Below are 25156 nucleotides of genomic sequence, written 5' to 3'. Positions count from 1 at the left end.
CTTGCTGGGGTCTAAATTCGCTTTTTTGTTCGGCCGATTCAAACATGCCTTGATTTGGAAACACGATCTACTCTCACGGACTGATTAAAGTATATCATCAAAATATTATATCTGATTGGAGAATCGGATCTTGTGGACTAAATAAGTGTTAAAATCTGGAGTGAAATCTGAAAATTTCAACAAATTACCAATTTTTATGACTTCCTGTATTTATTGAAGCAAAGCGTGAAACTTAATTTTTTTCCCACTGTTCGGATGATTATATTTAGTGAAGAAAAGATTAAGGAATGTGCAGAAAGGTTCACTTCATTCAGCGAAAAACCATGCTCTATAACAGGGGTCGGGAACGTGTGGCTCGCGAGCCAGGTATGGCTCTTTTGATGATTGCATCTGGCTCGCAGATAAAATTGGAGTTTGAAACTTGGAAAGCCCAATATTTCTCGCAGAAGCTTTACCTATAGTTTGAATAGTGTCGTGCTTCATTCACGTGCAGGGCTGAACTTGGCAGAAGGAGAGAAGAAAAAACACCTCCGAATTGTCTGAAGCGGTTTTTGTTTCGTCCAGTCATGCGGCCGACGCGAGTAGTGATTTCGGTTCCTCCAATGACGCCGAGTTCCGCCGCCGCGACGCGTCATGGAATTCATCTCGACCAATCACGCGCCACCGCTGAGGCGACTCGTGATTTCGGTTCCTCCAATGACGTGCCGCCGCCGAGACGCGTCACGGAATTCATCTCGACCAATCACGCGCCACCGCTGAGGCGACTCGTGATTTCGGTTCCTCCAATGACGTGCCGCCGCCGAGACGCGTCACGGAATTCATCTCGACCAATCACGCGCCACCGCTGAGGCGACTCGTGATTTCGGTTCCTCCAATGACGTGCCGCCGCCGAGACGCGTCACGGAATTCATCTCGACCAATCACGCGCCACCGCTGAGGCGACAGCATCCCAGAGTCGGCCGACCGCACCGCACCTCTCGAGTATGTCAGCCCGTGCGCAGGCCAGCCAGACTCACTTGGGTCAACATCTCCCTCTCTCTCATTTGCTCAAAGCTAACCCTTCGACGAAGAAGATGGCGAAAAGAAAAAAAGATGAGGAGTATCGTACATTTCAGGACGAATGGGCCGAAGAATTCGCCTTTGTGGAGAGAGCAGGTTCTGTGGTGTGTCTAATTTGCAATGACAAAATTGCATCGATGAAACGGTCGAATATAAAGCGGCACTTCGACACGCGCCATGCTACCTTTGCATTAAAATACCCTGCGGGAGACAGCAGAAAGAAAGCGTGCCAAGAGCTACTGAGCAGGGTGCAAGCCAGCCAGCAGCAACTCCGCGTATGGACCCGGCAAGGTGACTATAATTCCGCCAGCTTTGCTGGATCTTTAGAAATAGTGAGGAACGGAAAACCATTCACAGATGGCGAGGATGCTAAAACGTTCATGCTGGATGTAGCCAATGAACTTTTTGATGATCTTCCGAACAAAGACAAGATAATCAAACGGATACAAGACATGCCTCTGTCGGCAAGAACTGTTCATGATCGTACCATCATGATGGCAAACCAAGTGGAGGAAACGCAAGTGAAGGACATAAATACAGCGCCGTTCTTTTCCCTGGCTTTGGATGAGTCAACAGACATAAGCAATTTGTCGCAGTTCAGTGTGATTGCAAGATATGCTGCTGGTGATACACTGTGCGAAGAAAGTCTTGCTGTTCTGCCAATAAAAGGGTCCACAAGAGGTGAGTATTAATTCAAGTCTTTCATGGAGTTCGCTCAAGAAAAAAATCTACCTATGGATAAACTTATCTCGGTGTGTACTGATGGTGCTCCGTGTGTGGTGGGGAAAAACAAAGGATTTGTGGCGCTTCTCCGTGAACATGAAAATAGACCCATCCTAAGTTTCCATTGCATTCTACACCAGGAGGCACTTTGTGCTCAGATGTGTGATGGGCAGCTTGGCGAAGTGATGTCGCTGGTCATTCATGTGATCAACTTTATTGTTGCCCGAGCCTTAAATGGTCGCCAATTTAAAACACTGCTGGATGAAGTTGGAAATAACTATCACGGTCTGCTTTTGCACAGCAATGTGCGTTGGTTGTCAAGAGGGAAGGTGCTTAGCCGTTTTGCGGCTTGCCTGAACGAAATCCGGACTTTCCTTGAAATGAAAGGGATTGAGCATCCTGAGCTAGCCGAAACTGAGTGGCTCCTCAAGTGTTACTATCTCGTGGATATGACTGAACATCTGAACCAGCTCAACGTGAAAATGCAAGGCATTGGAAATACAGTGTTATCCCTTCAACAAGCCGTGTTTGCTTTTGAAAACAAGCTGGAGCTCTTTATCATGGATCTTGAAACAGGTCGTTTACTACATTTTGAAAAACTGAGACAATTTAAAGATGCATGCACAGCAAGTGAGCCCACTCAAAACTTTGATCTCCACCAGTTAGCTGGCTTCACATCCAGTCTTCTACAGTCATTCAAAGCACGCTTTGGAGAATTTCGTGAGCACACTCGTCTTTTTAAGTTCATCACCCATCCAAACGAGTGTTCACTGAACACAGCCGACCTGAGTTACATTCCTGGTGTCTCCGTCAGAGATTTTGAAGCAGAAGTGGCTGACCTGAAGGCCTCAGACATGTGGGTGAATAAGTTCAAGTCACTGAATGAAGATTTGGAAAGAATCGCACGACAGAAAGCAGAGTTGGCGAGCAAGCAAATGTGGACAGAAATGAAAAAACTTCAACCTGAAGACGAGCTGATTATCAAAACTTGGAACGCGCTTCCTGTCACATACCTCACACTGCAGCGTGTGAGTATTGCTGTATTGACCTTGTTTGGATCTACGTATGCATGTGAGCAGTCATTCTCACATCTTAAAAACATCAAGTCCAACCTACGATCACGTCTAACGGATGAAAGCCTCAACGCTTGCATGAAGCTTAACCTCACCAAGTACCAACCAGACTACAAAGCCATCAGCAAATCCATGCAGCACCAGAAGTCCCATTAATGGTGAGTATTATAACAACATTATTTAAAAGAATAAATTCAGAGGCTTATTATACTCACATTTAGTTGAATTCAGTCTTAAAATATATTATATGGCTCTCACTGAAATAGATTTCCAAATATTTTGCTTTAATGGCTCTCTGAGTCAAAAACGTTCCCGACCCCTGCTCTATAACCTGCTTTTGCAAGTCATGATGATACAGGCCACAGAAGTCCTTTTTTTTCTTTCGGCAATTGCATACAGTTTTTTTTTCCACCTTTTTGTGCAATCTGCTTTCATTACAAAATATTAATATAAATGTGGTAATAGTTGCTGCAATTTATTAATAGTTGGCAGTTGCTGAGAACGAAGAGGTGTGGAGGCATCACGCACGGACGTGGTACACGTGACTCTCTGTGGTGTGTGTGTGTGTGTGTGTGTGTGTGTGTGTGTGTGTGTGTGTGTGTGTGTGTGTGTGTGTGTGTGTGTGTGTGTGTGTGTGTGTGTGTGTGTGTGTGTGTGTGTGCGTGTGTGTGTGTGGTGCACAGGTTTCACTGCGCACCATCCAAACTCGAACTCGCATCCGGGCATGTGGTGTGTGGCGCTGTGGAGGAGGTTATGCGGCCATCTTGGAAACCATGTGCTTCTGCACGTGGGGAGCAGACATAGTGCAATGCCGAAGCCACATGAGGAGTGGATGTGCTGTGGCAAAGAAGGCACACAGTACGTGCCACCATGCAGTGTGGGTGTGGGGAATTCCATGCATGTGGACGAGTGAAAGGATGAGTTTGAGTATATCACCGGTGCACGTGCAAGATTAGCATGGATGACAAGGAGGTTGGAGGAATGCGTATTGTGGGGTTGGGGGAGGGGGGCATGCATGCAGGCAGGCCCTTGCCAGGAAGATAGTGTGGATTTTGATTTCTTAAATACTCCTGCCTGGTTTTACTTGGAACACAGCAGTTAAAAAGAAAACATTGCTGTTTCGGCACGTTTTCTTTCCCCAGTAATGCCCTGGTATGCTGCCTTCCTTCCCCTTTCACTGCCTTCCCTCTCCCTCCACTCATGCTTCCTTCCTTTGTCCTTACGTTGCCTCCCTTCCCCTCCTGCTTCCTTGCTTTGCCCTTGCACAGCCTCCCTTCCCTATATGGTGCCTTCCATTGTCCTTATGCTGCCTCTCTTCCCTTTATGCTGCCTTCCCTCCCCCTCCTGCTTCCTTCCTTTGCCCTTACACTGCCTCTCTTCCCCTTATGCTGCCTTCTTTTCCCCTCACGCAACCTTCCCTTCACCTCATGCTTCCTTCCTTTGTCCTTACGCTGCCTCTCTTCCCTTTACGGTGCCTTCCCTTCCCCTCATGCTGCCTTCCCATTCCCTTCCCTCGTGATGCCTCCCCTCCCCTCACGCCATCCACATTCCAAACTGCCCCCCCCTCCACCTCCATACAACTCTCCAGATGTTGGAGCTTGGAAACAGCTTGGAGGATGTTATCTTCGAAATCCCTGTTTTTCATTGCACGGCCCACAAGCCATTGGCGGTCCCTGGTGGCCAAAAAATGTGGCCCCTGACATGCGGCCGATAGTACACAAAATTTGAAAACACTCAATCATAATCCACCATAAATGCTATCAAATTGATCCAATGGTTTCAAATGAGTGTTCCAATGTGAAGAATAAAAGTAACATCATTACATCAGGATACGGTTGTAGTGTACAAACAATTATGCTTGCAGCCCAGTTAACCACAAGGAAGAGGAGTATGTGGAGGCAGGCCCGAAGAGCAGCTGTTGTGGAGTCCTGCAGGTGGTGTGGCGGCTCTCACACTGATGTCTTATCGGAAAAAGTGGCACCCTCGAAATAATAGTGAAGATCACTGTTCTATATATAAGCAAAATGATACCTTGTATGTTTGTTTGTTTGTTTGTGATGCGACTCTTCTGAGCTCCCCAATGCTAATCGCACCAAAACTTTAAGGATCACATGTTTTTTAAACCATGCTGTGCCTTACTGGGGGTTTTAAACAGACATTTTCTCACAAATCATAACTTATAAACACATGAGCCATCACCTGTCACCATCTCCGAGGGTCGATCCATATTATATACAATGTTTTATAAGAAGCCCAAATTGTTCTGGATTTCAATCCGGATCCCTCTATAATTGGCGAGATGGTGAGCTCCGATTGTCAAATGTGGAATCAGACGTGAAAAATAAGTGTTAATTAGAACGTTAAAACAATTGGGAATTTTGGCAAAGATCGAGTCACATGTCCAAAGTCCGAAGGGAGGGTTGTGAGTCCGAAGGGAGGGAAGGGGTGTGGTGGGACTCCGGAGGGAGGGGTGGGGTGGAAGGAGGAAGGGGAAGGGTTGTGAATCCGAAGGGAGAGAAGGGGTGTGGTGGGACTCCCGGGGAGGGGAGCAGGATGGGAGGAGGGAGGGGAGCAGGTTGGGAGGAGGGAGGTGAGCAGAGTGGGAGGAGGGAGGGGAAGGGTTGTGGTGGGACTCCGGAGGGAGGGGTGGGGTGGAAGGAGGGAGGGGAAGGATTGTGAGTCCGAAGGGAGGGGAAGATGTGTGGTGGGACTCCGGAGGGAGGGGAGCAGGGTAGTTGGAGGGAGGGGAAGGGTTGTGAGTCCGAAGGGAGGGAAGGGGTGTGGTGGGACACAGAGGTGTGGGGTGGGAGGAGGTGTGAGGAGGTGTGAGGAGGGACCTGGCATTGCTAGTACCTTTGCTAGTGTATAATAGAGTATTAAAACGAGCAGTGTTGAAGGTAAACACATCTTCAGCATATCACCGATGATGTTCGATAAGTTTAGAGCATTTATTTCACAAAATTAATCACACAAGACCTGTGTTTTAATTTAAGGATTTATTATCTTTAAGAGCTTCTGAATATGATGGTATTACGAGGTCAAAAAATGGCATAATTCTTTACATCTTCCCTCATCCTGTCTCCTCTTCCCTTTTTTAATCCCCATTTCCTCCGAATGTTTTGACCACCTCTTCTCTCCCCCCCCCAACCCCACTCACCCACTCCCATACCTCCCCTCCTCCTCTTCTTCTTTTTCATCCATATCAGTAGGGTGGATTTACTGGTTCTGGCTCACTTTTCCCCATGTAAATGAATGGGGGATTTTCAGCGCTTCCCTTTTTTTCCCCTAAAAATAAACCCCCTTTTATCCGTTTTTCCCTGCTGTGCAGGAGTTTGGCTTTTTGTGAGGCAATGTTTTATGGCCGGATGCCCTTCCTGACGCCAACCCTGGTCGCCTCTTACGACACACAGGGATATGGTACACCTATTCTAACCAGGGTATACACTGGCCCAGTACACTGGCACTCATTTCGCCGACCTCGGAAGGATGACAGGCTGAGTCAACCCCCTGGTGTTAATTCAGCAACTAACGGGGCTTGAACTCAGGACACTGGGATCCCAAGCCGCCACCCTAACCACTAAGCCAACACCAGGCTTAGCCAACACCAGGCTTTGTATATATATATAACCAGGCTATCCCAAGGTATATTTATTTGTCTCCCCTTTTAACCTGGAGGTTGAACAGCTCACTCATTGAACCTATAAAGATTTGTTCATTCTCAAATTCCTTCAATAGTTTAATTTTCTTTGCACAATAATCCCCATCTAAAATATTGAAAAACAAAACATTTGAATCTTTATATTTTTTAAGATACCCCTTTTGTGCCATTACGAAATGATAAACTTCTCTTAATGCACTTGTTTGACCACCTCCTGAGCCACATATCATTTTGAGATTATAGTAAATTGTTTTTTCATTGTTCAATTGATAACCATCAAAGTTTTCAGTCCATTCAAGGATATTTATTATTTTCTTTACATCCTCTAACTTATTGGTTTTTAAATTGATTCGCTTATTTGTTTTATTTACCTTTGTTTTAGTTATTTTTTCAATAAGACTTATTTGATATTTTTCACATTCATTATGTTTTCCATTTATATACCAAGACTGAGATTTTCTCCACTCTTTAGTTTGATTAATACTTGGTTTGACCATTTATATATTGCGAAAAAACGCGGCGGTAGCCCTTAAAAAACCCTAACCCATCTTCCCATCGTTAAAACACAATCTATTTTATACACTCTATCATACAATATCCATATGGAACACAATCTATTCCATTATCTAAAATAAATCTCTTATCATCAAAGGCTCCTAATGCCTTTTTATTTACTTCTTCACGATATATGTTATGTTTATAACTTCTTATTGTATTCATTTTCCTATATTCTTCTTTCTTATTCATCAAACAATTATAATAATTTCTAAAAGTTATTGATTTCTTTATTACATATTTCTTTATTCCCTTTAACCTCTTATCAATCTGATCACCATACTTATAAGCATATGCCTTTGCTCTCAATCCAATAAACTCACTCATTACTTTTCCACCCAACTCATCCTTAAACTTACCAATAACCTTTTCATTCTTTTTGGAAAATAACTCACTCTTCTTGCTGAAATTACTTGTATCATATACTCCAATATTTTTCTTCATATCTTTATAAGCATCATCAGTTTTTATATCTAGGATAAAACTATCAGTGTCCATATACAACAATGAAACATTTTCACCATACTCTTTCTTCAAGTCATTATACAAATAATCATACATCAATATCTTTGATAAATCAAGAACTGCTGTTCCAATATAAATTGGTTTATCCACTACAATACTTTCCTTTTTCATATGAATTGCAGAAAGGTTCTCTGAAAAAACCTCTTCTCTCTCAAAACTTGGTTTATTTATCAATCTCGAAGCTTCTTTCCAAGATGTTGCGAATCTAATGTTTTGCCTGTTTCTAACATTTTCCATAGTCTTTCCAAATACAGCATTATTCATTAATTTATAAAAGTCCCCTTCAAATTTTACTTTTGTATTTGCTCTCATATCTGTATTGAATTGAATATACTTTTTCACCCAAGGACTTTGTTTAAATTTTAAAACTCTATGAATTTTAGCTACTCTCAATCCTTCTCTCAAAAACTGTTTTAAGCTTCTCTGATGCAAAACATATCCCTCTTTATCATAGAATGTTGTTAATAACTTTTCTGTTGATTTACCTTTAATATTAAAACTTTTATGATAATCACTTAACCATTCTTTCTTTGGGGTTTCTTTCTCACATGCAAAAGGAAGATCTTTATGCTTATTATGAAGATCACTCGGGTACCTCAAATCAACTTCAAAATAATAACCTTCTTCTTCGTCATTCAATTCCTCTTGAGAAGAAATAACAATATTCATCAAAGCCTTTTCATAATCCTTTTCTTCCACCCACTCTAATTTACCATAAGGCAGAGATTGAGACATTGCCCATCCATACAAATTATTAGCATCAAAATACATCAAATAATTACGATCTTTTTCACTATCATAATTTGGAAGATATTTATTATTTGCTTTAGCATATCTTTTTGAACATACTTGCGATATTCCACCTCTCTTGGACTTCTCAATCATCAAAAGCATATCAACATCACTGATTAAATCTATATCTTGTTTTGTCATTTTCAACATTGCACTCCAAGCTAAACCAGGAGCTGTGAAATAGTGGGCAGGATCTAATCCATAACAATTTTTATTATGGCAGAGTGATCTAAAAGCTTCAAACACATCAGCTAACAATAAAACATCTGTTTTTAGATATAAATCATGATATTCTCCAAGGTTCTTTATCTTAAATATTTTCCATATTTCTTGTGCGTGTTTATATTCCTTATCACTTATCTCTTCTTCATAAAGGTTATTACAGAAACTTTCTTTTGAAGGAAGTTGTGTTTCTTTAAATCTCATAAATGAATCCATATAATCATAAGGATAAATTCCCTTACTTGAAAGAATTTTCTCTTCACTTTGAATTTCATTCCTTGTTTGAATTTCCTCTCTCGTAAGAATTCCTTCTTTAGTCAGAATTTCATCTTTAATCTGAATTTCCTCTTTAGTTAGAATTTCATTCATTGTTCGAATTTTCTGTATAATTAGAATTTCATCTTCAGTAAGAATTTCTTCATTAATTTCCTCATTAATTAGAATTTCCTCTTTTCTTTGAATTCTCTCTTTAATCTGAATTTCCTCTTTAGTGAGAATTTCCTCTTTTGGAAAGAATGAATTAAGATTTGGAAAAGAGTCCGTGGAGCTTAGATTTGATGCGAGGTAGGCGAGTGGTGTTCCCATAAACTTGTAAGAATCAAGAAACCGAATACGAGTTATAGGTTTTGTGAATATCATTTTTGTAAATGAAATATACTTTTGACTTGTGTTTGTTATGGCAGAAATATTCCCTGGTGTTTTTGAAAGTTCATTTATAAATAGATGTGTATCATAGTTGGCGCTGTTGTGAAGAAAGACTGGAATAAAAGAAGGTAATTTATAATTAAGATTACAACAGGAATGAGCGGGACCTCTATATTTACCAGTAAGATGACAATGATCCCTAACTTTAGACTCCTTAATTTCCCCCTCACAAATATGACAGATATTGTTCTTTCTAAATTCTAATTTTTCTTCTTTGATTAATTTCATCGGTTCATTTGTTTCTTTCATTAATTTAGTGAGTCTTATACAATCCTTTTCTAATCGTTTTACAAACTCTTGTGAAGCTTTTTTTCCACGATAATGTTCAAGTTTGTTATACTTTTCTCCAACAGATGATTTGATATAATAACAGAAACCACAAGGAATATGTTTTTGATATTTATTTGTATATGATTCTTTTGGATTAGGAGAAGCAGTATTAATCTTTTTAAGGATACACTCAAAATCAGCGTATATCACAAATGGGTGCATGATAGATTTATTATAATCTTCAAAAGAAATCTTTTCACCAGGTTTAGGCATTGTAATTACAGCTGATTTATGATTACTACAATATTTTGAATGTTGTTCTAATCGTTCTTTTGTATGAAATGAATTAAGACATCGCTTACAAGGATATATTTTGTTTGCTGTTCTGAATACCTGAGAAGAGATTAATCTTGATAAATTATTGATGTATGTGTAATGTGAATTCTTTCCAACACTAAAATATAAAAGATCGATGTGTGTTTCTTCATTTTTATAGTTGTTTGAAATTTTTAATATTTGAACTTTGTTTGTATCCGTTAATCCATATACATTAATAGAAAGATTATTCTTTTTCTCAAATTTAGGAATATCTGTTAGTGGCATTGGGAATTTAAAATCTTTAATGTCCAAGGTATTCTCATATTTCATATATTGTTTTACTCTTTCTGAATTACATTTTGGTGGTTGTAAGTGAGCAAGAACAGACCAGAGAAAACATTTATTATCATTATTCTTAATATTAACAACTGCCTTCTTTCGTTTTATTTCTTTTGGTAATTCAATATAAGAAGAAGCTTTAAGAGGGTTTGATTTTAGAATGTGTATATCTAAAAAGATGATTTTTTAAATATTGAATCCACTTCCTACCACTGTATTATCAACATCCTCCTCTTGTCTTGATAGTTCTTCATAAACCCCACTATTCAAAAAATCTTGAAATGATGTTATAAAATGAAGATCTGTTCTCATATAAGGAGTTTGTTCTTCATCTTGTCTTTTCATGTTCATTTTCACTCCCATATAAAACTTTAAAGTTTTCATTTCTTTTAATGTCTTTTTAATAAATTTTTCAACATCAGGTTTCACTATTTCAATTGATTCAGCTATTGATGGACCGGGTTCTCCAAATTGAAAAATCCTTATTTTTATATGCCCTTTAAATGCCCCATCAGTGTTTTCAATATAATAGTCTCCCTTTACTTTAAACTCATTTTTCTTGTGTTTTTGTGATTGAAGATGTCTATTATAACTACTCTTCAAAACATCCTTTGAGCAGATATCACAATGTTTTCTTTCCAACTCAAGAGGAGATATTTTATGAAATAGATTAAATGTGTGTTTGTTGGTTCGGAGGTGTTTTCTATAATGTTTATATTCGTGATTACAAACATCGCAGTACGTTGTATTCGCCATATTTATATAATAAAACTTTGCTTAAACTAAAATTTTCTTGATGAAAATTTCGTTTAATTTATAGGTGAATCTGTGCTTAAAACCATTTTATCCTCCAACTTTTTCACTTAATAAATACAATGTTTCAAGACACAAAAGACAAGTTTCAATCAATCTCTTCATTTGTTAAAGATACTGAGAAATATGTCAAGGATGTAAAATTGAACAAAGATAAATATAACAACTATTGGATAAAAACAATTATGGTAAATAATATGAGTTCTTCAATTTCCTTCAGTGGAAGGGCTTTTAGTTTACCTGGAAGAACATCAATTAAAGTATCTCTAACAAAAGTTTCTCCTCTCCTTCTAGTAATATATTCAAAACTAGAAAAAGCAATGAAACAAGAAAAAGTATCAAAAAACAAAAACCTTATGGATGAAGCTTTAGAAAGAAAAGATAAGACCATCTGTAATATGCAAGGAGAAATTTGTATTTTTTTCAACTACCCTAAAGATGTAAATCCTGATGAAATAAAGGATGTTAATATATCAGGTGAAATGACATTTCATTCAATAGTAGTTAACGATCATTTTAAAATTACCTTTAATATAAAAAATGTTGTCGTTGAATCTGATAATGAAAAAAAGTATATCGATATCGATGGTAATATTATTAAATATGAGCCAATATACAACTGAAAGTAAAGATGAATTTCAGTTTAAGTAAAGTTTTACTTTATAAATATGCTAGACTTTCCTGATTCTCCATATGACAAATTTGAGAATTGTCCTGCGTGTGAAAGACGGGGATTAAACACAGAGTCAAAAGCCTATAAACAATGTATATTCTGTGATTATCTTCTAATTAATGATAATAAAAAATATAAAAAGGAAAATAATTATTTTAGATTTACACCAAAAATGAATTACTTTACAAGATTGATTAGAGAAATGAATGTAAAGTATGAGGGTGATAACACACCTTTCCTTACAAGGGAAGAAACTGAACGTATAAGAGAAATGTTCAAAGGATTGTTGTTATATATTATTCATGGATGTAATTTTCAGGGAAATATCAACACAAGATATTGTATAAATAAAATAATGGATTATCTTGAAATTAAACCTGAACTTAAGATAAAATATAGAGTTTCTAAAAAAGCCAATAATAAATTAAATAACCTGTTTTTCAAATATATAAATGAATGATTTTTTACGTATTTGGGAAAATAAGATAAAATTTAACAACCATAAAAATCTCCCAAATTCATTAAGATGTCTCATAGTTGGTTCAAGTGGATGTGGAAAAACCTGCTTACTTTTAAAAATGCTCCTCACTCCCAACTTTTTAGATTATGATAATTTAATAATTTTCACAAAGTCGAGTTTTCAACCAGAGTATCAACGACTCTCACAAGTTTTTAATGCTGGTCTTCAAAAAGAAGATAAAATTGGTTTATTTAAACGTCAAAAAAACCTAAATGATTATAACATTGAAGATATAATTCAACTATTTTGTGATACACAGAGATGTAAAAAGAAATCAAATCCTATAACTTGTATTCTTAGTGATAATACGGATGATATACCGTCTCCCCAAGATTTGGATAAATCAAAAAAGAACCTCGTTATCTTTGATGATTGTGTTAATGAGAGAAACCAAACGGTAATGGACAGCTACTACACAAGAGGGAGACATTCTTCTTGTAATTGTATTTATCTTAGTCAATCGTACTTTCAACTTCCTCGTCGTTCCATCAGAAACAATGCTAATACTTTTATTTTATTCAAGTTAAATTCAATAGATATCAATAATTTTTGGAGAGATAATTGTTCTACATTATGTAGTAAAAAGAAATTTGAGGATTACATGAAGCACACGACTGAAAAATATAAATATATTGTTGTGAAACAAGATGAGATATTAAGGGATATATTTTTTGTTTTATAAACAATTACATATATAAATGACAACTATTATTATAAATCTTGTGGGTAAATCTGCTTCTGGAAAAAACTTTCATAAATCAAGGTTCTTGTGTAGTACAAATGAGAATATTGTAAATTTACTTAAAAAAACACCCCGTGATACGCATTGTATCAACAACAACTCGAGCAATAAGACCTGGAGAAGTAAAAGGTGAAGATTATCACTATATTTCAGTGGAGGAACATATGCGATTGAGGAATGAAGGACAAATATTTGAGGAGGTTTCTCTTGGTACAACAAAATATTCACATTGTAAGAGTGAGTTAAGGAAACTAAAATCTGGTGGTGTTGGGATATTAGAAACTAATCCAGAAGGAACGAGACAAATTATTAAATATCTGAGCGGAGTGAAGATTTTATCATTCGGTTTTGATGTTGATGAAGAAACTCAACGCAAACGTATGAAAAGCAGAGATGCAAGGATTAGTGAAGAAGAAATTACAACTCGCATTAATGTTAATAAAGAATTTGATGAAATATTTAAAGAAAAGGATTTATTTGAACACATCTACTTGAATGATGAAGAAAAGGAAAATGTCCCTGTTGATCTTTACAATTCATTAAATGATATTTTACAATAAATAAATGGATGCAAAAGAAAGAGCAAGAAGATTTAAGGAGCATCAAGAGTTGGTTTCAAAAGTTGTAAAACAACAGGAAGACATAAAGAAGAAACGCAGACAGAAACTAACGGGCGAAGAAGCATTTGAAAGAAAACAAGAGAAATTTTTTAAACCACTTTTAAAAACTTCCCAAGAAAAAATGAAAGTTTCCACAGTTCCCACAGTAGAATATACTCCTAAAAAACTTAAAATGTTAAAAGATTTTGATCAAATGACGGAGGAAGAATTAGAGCATTTAGGAGAATTAAAGGTATATGATGATGAAGGTTTATTTCAACAACTGGAAGAGATTAATCAACCCCCTGATTATATTGTGAATGCTCTTCAAAACAATGAATATTCAGCAGATTCAAAAACCAAAGCAGGACTCATTCCAACAGAACAACCAGCAATATTTCATCTTCTTCAAGAAAAGGTATTGATATTTAATGATGAATTAAGGTTCTTGGGTTCTGCTCAACCCCCTGTTAAACTAACTCCGAGATTAATGTTTCTTCTCACAAAAGATGGAAGACAAGGTTCAACTGTGAGGGATGAATCAAAGTATATTGATAAACCATTGGATATGGAAAATAATGATGATAGAGTATATATTGATCTGCTGAACACTCTAAATTATAAGGTTATTCTTTCTGGTAAAAGTAGGAAGAATGAGAAGGAGAAACACATTATTCAGGCTTTAAGTATCCTTGGTTCAGGTGTTAGTTTTCTTCCAAATGACCCATCGCAATTAGTTAATAGACTGTTATTGTTGTTAGGCAGTAAGAAGGCTGGAAATAACAATTGTTTTAATGAAGCATCAGCCATTTTAGACCAGTTGATGAACATGAAAATAATTAATAAATCTCAATATAAAGACATTTTATCTCATATTAAATAAGATGAGAAGCACAATCCTTAGTTTCAATTTCACAACAAGCGACCACACATCTTCATTCCCATACCCACTACAACTTGACACAACAAAAGAATATGAGGCATCTTTATTATCCATGGAAACTTATAATACCTTATTTAATATAACCGAGAAAAATGACAAGTTTAGTTATAATCCGGAAAGTGGATACAAAACGATAACAGTCTCACCCGGAGCATATGAGATTTCTCAAATATCTTCCGAAATTGCTCGTCTTATGAAAGAACAGGGTGATGAACCAAAAAATATTGTTATAAACATTCAAAAACATACTTCAAAATCAACGATTAAAGTTAAAAATAACTACAAGGTTGATTTCACAATTGATAATTCATTTAGAGAGTTTTTGGGTTTCTCCTCAAAAAAGATTGAAACTAATGGGACGTTTTACAGTGATAATGTCATTCAAATATCCTCAGGAATAAATTCAGTGTTAATTCACTGTGATTTGATTGATGGTGCTTATAATGATGGAAAAAAAACAAATACAATATTTTCATTCAGCGCATACTCAACCCCAATTGGTTATAAATTCAATATGGAACCTAAAAATTTGGTTTATCTACCTGTGTCAGGAAAAACCATACACAGAGTAAATTTTAGGATAACCGACCAAGATAATCGTGTGATTTCTTTTAATGGAGAAGTTATATCCATCAGAATTCACCTACGTGAAGTTTTTCAATAAATAAATACGATGGTTATTGTGAGGAAACACGAGTTGGGAAAATATAAAATAATTACAGGGGATGGGATGTTCCTTTCCCCTTACTACAAGGGTGAAGGTATGTATCTTGGTAGAGGATACTATAAACCTAAGAGACAAAGGGGTGTTGGACATCAATTTAGAGGAGATGGGATAATTGATACTCTCATGGGTATTGGTTCAACTATTCTTAAACATAAAGATCTAATTGGTTCAACTGCTTCTGCTGTGGGAAATGTAGCAGGTGCTGTAAAGAGTATAAAAGATGCTCAGAAGGAATCTCATAAATTACAAGCAATAAAAGAAATTAAGAAAGGCAAAACTCAGTTGTCTCCCCAAGAACGACAGAAAATAATTCAAATACTTGGATCAGGGTTTCAAAAGTTTTAACATCTTTTTTCCTAAATAAATACAAGTATGGAAGCAATTGATAGTATCTATGATTTGGATGATACTATTATTATCTCAAACTCCACTAAAAAACAAGATTACTTCAAGGTAAATGCAATAACTGGAACAGACTGGAATACGAATGGTACAAAAAGTTTTGAAATAAATAATCAACAAACCTATTTGAATCTATCCGAAAGTTTCTTGTTGTGTAAATTTAAATTCACTAAGGCTGCGACTAACACAAACGCTACACTTGTAAATGATTTCTTCTGGAAAATGTTTGATAGTGTGCGTTTGTATATTGGAACACAAGAAGTTGAAGCGGTTGATTATGTCTCTGCTGTATCTGAAATGATGAAATTTACACTCTATACATTCAGTGATAGAATGGGAAAGGGGTCTGTCGAAGGTTTTATTCCTGATATGTCAACGGGAACAAACACAGACCCTGGATATATTCAAAGGAAAGGAGCGTATAATGATGATGCAAAAGCAGAAAATAGTTTTACTGTGGCAGTTCCTCTTAAAGGTATATTTGGATTTTGTGATCATGATAAAGTTCTGTATGGTCTTAAAATTAGATTTCAACTACAAAGGAATGATAATGAAAATAGATTGCTTTTTGGTGTTGGTAGTGCTTTTGGTGAACAGAATAAATTTGTAATTGAGGAGATGAGTTGGTATATCAGTGAATATACTCCTAATCTTAAAACAGAAGAGATGTTGAATCGAAGACTTAACTCAAAGAAACCACTCAGTGTATCATACCTCAAAAGAAGATGTCAACACGTTAAACTCAACCAAACTACTTACACGTGGAATTTGGGTGTTCTGGAAGGAAAGCCACGATATCTGTGGATGATTTTTAAAAAGCCAGATGGTGATACTGCGACTGATAAGAATAATGCATTGAGTGATAATGCTAAGGTGAAACAACTTCGCGTTTCTCTAGATGGAACATTTTATCCACGAGATAGATTGGAAATTAATTGGGAAAAAATGATTTTGCTGAAGCATACAAGTCTTACCAAAAGGTGTGTGAAAGTAATGGAAATAAAGAACCTATTTTGGATATGACAGCATTTAAAAGTTTGTATACAATCTATGTGTTTGACCTGAGCGCTCAAAAGGAAACTATAAAGTCTAATCGAGTGGATACTTCCCTATACATTGAAAGAGGAGAGAGTGAAGAAGTTGATACATATTGTTTGCTTTTGGAAGAAACAGAATTGCAGATTAATACAGATAATGGTGTGATGATTAGTCTCACATAATTTTTTGTTAAATAAATGAGTGGCAAAGTACCAACTGGGGTATATGTTAATCAAATCAATCTTCATAAACTATCATCTTGTGTTCAAAATCAAAAGCCTTGTACGATTAACGTTAATACAATTCAGAGAAAAGGAGCAGTAAGAATTGATGTTTTGCTCACAAGAGAACACGTTAAAATCTTGAATGACACTGGCTCACTTAAAATTAAAATGACAAAACCAATGTTGAAAAAATATTCAATAAGAGAGACGAGTGGAGGATTTCTCCCATTTCTAATTCCTTTATTTGCTGGTTTAAGTGCGGTTGGAGCATTGACGGGTGGTATTTCAACAGCGGTGAAAACTGCCAACGAAAGGAAGGCTCAACTCCAGGCTCAAAAAGAATTGGAAAGACATAACAAAGAGTTGGAGAAACAAATTAGTGGAAGTGGTGTAATTGTAGATTTTGCTGAAAAACTTGAAGGTCTGCCTGATAAAGCGAGATTGTTAGTTGGAGATATGCTTTCTTCTATAGCACAAGCAGGTGTAAAATTAACTAAAAGAGGTAATGGATTATATCTTTCTAATAAATAAATGAGCATTGATGAGTGGTTGAAAGAATTTGGAAAGAATACAACATCAAATTTACAACTTGTTAAATATTGTAAGAAATTAAAAATTCATAATGTGGTTATTTGTATGAGAGATGAATTAACAAATGTGCCGAAACATACAAAGAATATTATTATGAACTTAGAAGATAATAATGGGAACGGTTCTCATTGGGTTTGTATTTTTAATAGTCAAGACAAATATTATTTTGATAGTTTTGGTCTTCCACCACCTGTTGAAGTCATAAAATTCTTACAGAATGGTGTTTATCAAACATTTCAAATCCAAGAATTAAATTCCAAGTGTTGTGGTCAATTATGTCTATATGTGTTATTTCAACTCAACAAAAATAAAAAATTTTATGATATTATTTTTAATCTAATATAAATGACTTATGTTGGTAAAGATGGTTCTATCTTTGGTGTATCTCAAGAACTGGATATTGATTTATCAAATTATTACACAAAGGCACAGGCTGAACGACATAAATATAATATAACCAAAAATATTAACATGAAAAATGCTTATAAATTAAAAAAATATCCAAGCCCGACTGACGCGAATGACTTGGTGAGATTAAGCGATTTATCACAATATATATATATATATATATATATATATATATATATATATATATATATATATATATATATATATATATATATATATATATATATATATATATATATATATCCTTAAATAAAACAGCCGTGTATTCCAAAGATACAGAAGTGTTGATATTATCTCCAGGTCATACAGAATTCACAGTTCGAATTAAAATAAATTTTTATAAAGAAGGGCGTATCGTTTGCATGAGAATAGAACAATGGGGGTATGATATGAATGATTTAGGGTATAATTGGTCATTTAAAATTAACCTCGAAGACCTGGAACAATTAAATCAGTCTCGTAAGGAAGAATATTATCCACTTGGTATCGAGAATGAGTTTTGTGGGTCCACGATTAGTAAACAACAAATAAAAGAATTTAATAAGGGTAAATATAATAATGGTTTTGCCCTTGTTTATCTCATGAAAACAGAAAAAACAGGATTATATATAATAAGTAAGGAAATACAAAATGATTTAACTATGGGAAGATGGGGAGGTGTTTCGTGCCATAATATTATTCTAACATATATTTCTAATACATAAATGACAGCAAGAAGGCTTCAAGAAAATTATCATTTCTGTGTCCAAGCATACCTTCAAGAAAAGGGTATTCGGTATTTTAATAAATATGTTCTACAACATAAGAATGAGGTATTTTCAATAAAAGATTGGCATTATGCTGATGTTGATAAACCGACAACTTTAGATTTAATTGGAATGTTAAATAATGAAAAAATTATAAAGTTAAGAAAAGGTAAGGCTCTTTTAGAAATTCAAAATAAATTTTATTGGTTTCCTGTCATAAAAAAATTATTTTGGATACAGGAATAACAAGAAATCCTGATGAATATATGTATAATATTCTATGGGGTGTAAGCGATTCAAGGATAGGAAGGGATGAGGAAGGAGTTGAAGAAGAGAGGGAAGAGGAGGAAAAGGAGAAGGAGGAGAGGGAGAAGAAAGAGGAGGAAAAGGAGAAGAGAGAGAAGGAGGAGAGGGAGGAAAGAGAGAAGAGAGAGGGATGAAAGGGCGAAGAGAGAGAGGGAGGAGAGGGAGGAGAGGGAGGAAAGAGCGAGACAAAATAAATATCAAAATATGGAAACCAGTGAGATTCAAAAAAGATTGGTGGTATTACAGAAAATAACTCAACCCACCGAGGAGGAAAACAAAGAATTGACAAGTCTATTTGCAATATTTTCTTCAAGACTATCATCGACAAGCTATTCATTTTAATTCAAGATTTTCATTTTTATTTTTTTTCTTAAATAAATGCAGGAGAGAGTGAAGGCATTTCTAAGGATTCTTTATGTTTTAAAAATTAAGATTCAAATGTGCATGTTGGAAACTAAAAAGGTTTTTGCACTCTGCAGGAATTTTTCACATAAATAAATGAGTTATTGTCTCAAATGTAAAAAGAAAACTAATACTAAAAATATTTCATATATTAAAAGTAAAAATAACAGGGTTATACAAAAAGGTATATGTTCGGTGTGTGGTTCAAAAAAAAATCAATTTATCTCCAAACACAAACTCGGAGGAGATATACAAAAGTTTTTATCAGGAAGTAAATTTACAACTACTGGAATACCAGGGGAATTACATCTTCCAGGATATTCTTTCTGTGGTCCAAGCACAAACTTGGATAAAAGATTAGATGAGGCAGACAATCCTAAATCCTGGAGTAAACCAATCAATAGAGTTGATGAAGTGTGCATGAGACACGATATTGATTATGGGAATACCACAACGTTGGAAGAAAAGCATGAAGCCAATAGAGAAATGTTGTATAATTTGTCTCTGATACAAAATCCAACCTTGAGAGAAAAAGTTGATCGGTTCATTGTGAAGAAGATGATCAGTGCTAAATTGAAACTTGGACTTGGAAATTCAAAAAACTTATAGGCTCTAATGATGCCATTAAGACTGAAGAGCAATTAGCTGATGAATTACATAAACCAATATTCACAAAGTTTCAGAGAAGGAAAGTTTATTCCAAGGAAGTTGATTATATCTGGTCTGCTGATTTGATTGAACTCAATAATGATAAGGGGTACAAGTATGCTTTAACCGTTATTGATTTGAGGAGTAGATATGCGTGGGTTGTCCCTTTAAAAAACAAAACAGGTAATACTCTTATGTTAGCTTTTCAACAGATATTTAATAAAAGTAAGAGAAAACCTAAAAAATTGTGGACTGATGAGGGTAGAGAGTTTTATAACAAGACATTTATGAATTTTCTAAAAAATAACAGTATTACATTATACAGTACCTTTAATGAAGGGAAGGCAGTTGTTGTTGAACGTTTTAATCGTACCTTAAAAGAGAGACTATATAAAAAATTCACACAACTCGGTTCACAACAATGGTCATCTTTTATTCAGGATATTGTGGATAAGTATAATGACACGATTCACACGTCAACAAATATGAAACCATCAGAAACATTTACAAAATTAAAATATGAAAAAGAGATTAATGTCAGAAAACCTAAGTTCAAAGTTGGTGATATCGTAAGAATATATAGGTGGAAATCTCATTTTGAAAAGGGTTTTACTGAACGATAGACGAAAGAACTTTTTAAAATTGTTGATGTAATAGATACGGTTCCTTGGACTTATAAAATATATGATTTGGAAGGGGAAGAGATTTTAGGTTCATTTTATTCACAGGAATTACAAAAGACAAAGATAATTTGAAATTTTTTGACTCCACCCACACAAGCCCCGCCCACACAAACCCCACACAAGCTCCACACAAACCCCTCACAAGCTCCAATAAATTGAATTTTTTTGACTCCGCCCACACACGCCCCTCCCACACAAACCCCACACAAACCCCACCACACACAAACCCCACACAAGCTCCACACAAGCTCCACACAAGCTCCACACAAGCTCCACACAAGCTCCACACAAGCTCCACACAAGCTCCACACAAAAACTCCACACAAAAGCTCCACACACACAAACCCCACACAAGCTCCACCCATATTCATCATATTCACATAATTAGTGATTAGTTAATTAGTTCCCCACACACAACATGTTTATTTAATTAAAAAATTATCCACCCATCCACACAAGCTCCACTCATCCACCCATCCACCCATCCATTTATCCACACAAACCTCATGCACATAAGCCTCATCCACATTCACCCCGCCCACATAAACCCTGCCCACATAAACCCTGCCCACACAAGCTCCACCCACATAAACCCTGCCCACATAAACCCTGTCCACATAAACCCTGCCCACACAAGCTCCACCCACATAAACCCTGCCCACATAAACCCTGTCCACATAAACGCCCTCCCACAAGCCCCGCCCACACACGCCCCTCCCACACACACCCCGCCCACACAAGCCCTCCCACACACACCCCACCCACACAAGCCCCACCGAAGCCCCGCCCACACAAGCCCCGCCGAAGCCCCGCCCACACAAGCCCCGCCCACACAAGCCCCACCCCCCTCATCCCCCCCTGTGCACCCCCACCTTTGACCCACCACCACCCTCATCCCACCCCCACCCTTCCCCACACACACACATGGGGAGGGGAGGGATGGGATGAGGGGGTGATGGGTCGTTGGGGGAGCGCACCTACCCCCCCCCCCAACCCCTCCCTCTCCTTCATGTCTTGATCCTCTTCTTGAAATTCAAAATCAAGTAATTGTAAACAAAACAAATATAATTTATTAAAATTGAAAATATTAAATATTCATTTGCGAGAATGTATAATCTTTCCCAGCAATCTTCTTCAGATGTCTTGTGATTTCGAAACTCAGACACCATATTCTGTTTTGAAACAAAAAGTGGATAATAATTAGGTTTTATAAAGATAATTACATGGTAATATGAGTAAGCCTGTTGTTGGTTCAAAGTTCAAGCCTCGTTGACCACTGAATTAACACACCAGGAGGCCGACTCAGCCTGTCATCCTTCCAAGGCCAATAAAATGAATTCCAGTGCACTGGCAAAACCGGGTCCAAACTAATGATGCAACCAACATAAGACGACATTCTAAAGAGAGAGTGATATTAATAAAAAAAATAACTAAATAATAATTCAGAAACATTTACCTCCAGAAAATCATGTGTTGTACCAGATTGCTTATGTTGTGTGATCGAGCTGAAAAAAAAAAATAATAATAATAAGTCAAGGGTATAGATGGAGAGACAGACAGAGAGAGGTAGGTAGAAAGACAGACAGAGAGAGATACAAAGAGACAGACAGGGAAAGACACACACGCACACACATATATATATATATATATATATATATATATATATATATATATATATATATATATATATATATATATATATATATATATATATATATATATATATACACACACACACACACACACACACACACACACACACACACACACACACACACACACACACACACACACACACACACACACACACACACACACACACACACACACACACACACACACATATATATATATATATATATATATATATATATATATATATATATATATATATATATATACACACACACACACACGTGTCTCACCATTGGTTTAATTCATTCGAGATCAGAGGCCGTGATAAGACTTCGTACCAGTCATTATAAATGTTTTTCAATTCTCTTCTAAAATCATTGACCTCTTCAATAAGAGCATTCATTTGATGCACCTCATCATGATATGTAAACTCCACTTCTTCCAAGGACCTGCCAAGAAAAAATATATATTTTCGCATTATCACGATTTAATTTATAATCAATTGCTTCATCGTTCAAAGAGGAAACCATACACAAACTTGCCAACTTTGTCGTGAGCTGTTATCTTCATCGGAAGAGAGTGAGTCCATGTCTCAGTTTTTTTTACCATTGGTACAAGATGGCAAAAAGATCAGAGGCCGTGATAAGACTTCGTACCAGTCATTATAAATGTTTTTCAATTCTCTTCTAAAATCATTGACCTCTTCAATAAGAGCATTAATTTCATGCACCTCGTCGTGATATGTAAACTGCTCTTCTTCCAAGGACCTGCCAAGAAAAAAAAATATATCAGAATTATCACGATTTAATTTATAAACAATTGCTTCATCGTTCAAAGAGGAACCAACTTACCAACTTTGTGTTGAGCTGTTTTGTTCGCGGAAGAAAGATCGCTCATGTCTCAGTTGTAAAAATGAAAATCCCGTCTGGCAGAAACTTTGTCTGGCGAATCACTTATAAGACAACGATGAGGAAATTACCTAATCATTGGGTGTGGCCACAGGAAATGACACTTCGGGTGAGGCAGCTTGGAAAATAACTGGGCGATTATATTCTCAAATTGTATGAATCATTTTCAAAACATACTTAAAATACCCTAAAATGGTTTTGATTCAAATGTTTTCAGTTCGTGTTCTGAGATAAAATATAAACACGAGACCTTGTCTCACAGAATAGTTCCTGTTTTTCTTTTCACAGCACGACCGTGTCAAAAAAAAACACTTCTTCATTTTCACGGCATGAACTGAAAACATTTGAAACAACTTTTTTTTATGGCGTGGTTTATACACAAAAATGATTTGCAACTCGGGCGGTGGCCAGATGAGATCATTAAGAGAAGTTTATCATTTCATAATGACACAAAAGGGGTATCTTAAAAAATATAAAGATTCAAATGTTTTGTTTGTCAATATTTTAGATGGGGATTATTGTGCAAAGAAAATTAAACTATTGAAGGAATTTGAGAATGAACAAATCTTTATAGGTTCAATGAGTGAGCTGTTCAACCCCCAGGTGTTCAATTCAATGAGGTTCAACCTCCAGGTTAAAAGGGGAGACAAATAAATATACCTTGGGATAAAAAGGGGGTTTATTTTTAGGGAAAAAAAAATAGGAATCGCTGAAAATCCCCCATTCATTTACATAGGGAAAAGTGAGCCAGAACCAGTATATTCACCCTACTCATATCATTTCCATTTTTCCTCTTTTCCTTAACGTGTGTGGTCCCCTCCACCACTCTCATTGAAAGCTGTTATTTTAAACTTTGTACAGAATGACATTTTTTCACCAGGTGTGTATTCAGTCGTGGTCAAAAACATTGGCACCCTTGCACTTTTTTCAAATAACTCACAATTTTCTCCAAAAATAAGTTTAAATTGACACAAGTATTTTGTCGCCACAATTCTTGATTACACTGTTAATATTATAGAACCATTGTTTTTTATTCTGAACTTAATACATCCTTTTAAATCAGAAAATAAAAATAAATGGCGTGGACAAATTTTTTGACTCCCTCGACTGAATATTTGGTATCACAGCCATCAAGGTCAAGGAACATCAAGGTCTCTGGAGATGGACTTGTAGCCTTGAGATTGTCCATACTTGGCTACAATCTTGTGTCTGACCTCCTCAGACAATTCTCCGGTTTCCTTTCTTTTCTCCGTGCTCATTGCAGTAAATACAGTGACACAAAATAGTAGAATGACTCCTTTTCTCGATTCAAACTGGTTGAATGAGTGATTTTTATATTTCAGGAACTTGCAACTCACCACAGGTGAGTTAAATTCCAAAGTAAAGGAGAATCACCTGCTTGAAATCTAATTATTTCTAACAACTTATAAAAGGTGCCAATGATATTGGCCAGGCCATTTTAGGATTTCTGTGTGGAATAAGCAAAGATTTATTAATTTTTTCAAGTTTTTTTTTGTTTTGTTCCACTGAAAATCAAAGAAATACATCTGTGGACACCAAAATATTTTATAAATTCAACAATTTTCCTGAAGAAATGGTGCATTGTTTGAAAAAAGTGCAAGGATGTCAATATTTTTGGCCACGACTGAATACACACCGATAGTTTTCTTCATCAGGCAGTATTAACGTATCTGTGACTACCAAAGTGTGAAACTGTAATAAACGACTGTAGAAGTGACATGTGGTGTTGCCATTCCATACGGTGCATCCTTCATCCAAGTAGTGATCGTGCATCCATTGCTCCCAGGATGCAGGCCCAAGACCCTTCGTGTTGGGAAAATCCATGAAGGCACCATGAGCCACCACTCTGGCTCCATCACACAGACTTATTGCCACGGTCGCCTTCTCA

General features: G+C 36.3%; 1 protein-coding gene across 4 annotated transcripts in view; it reads right to left on the bottom strand.

The window, feature by feature from the left end:
* CFAP61 (cilia and flagella associated protein 61) overlaps positions 1–25156 on the bottom strand; it is a 256962-nt gene that overhangs the window by 176994 nt on the left and 54812 nt on the right. For all 4 annotated transcript variants that reach the window (XM_085887234.1, XM_085887231.1, XM_085887232.1 and 1 more), the window contains exon 3: positions 25009–25156. In XM_085887234.1, coding sequence (XP_085743360.1) covers positions 25009–25156 — 148 coding nt within the window. The remainder of the gene's footprint in view (positions 1–25008) is intronic.

The sequence above is a fragment of the Eptatretus burgeri genome, chromosome 7 (assembly GCF_056783735.1).
Source record: "Eptatretus burgeri isolate ZD-2024b chromosome 7, Ebu_testis_v1, whole genome shotgun sequence".
Classification (NCBI taxonomy): Eukaryota; Metazoa; Chordata; class Myxini; order Myxiniformes; family Myxinidae; genus Eptatretus; species Eptatretus burgeri.
This window is presented reverse-complemented; position numbering and strand designations above follow the sequence as displayed.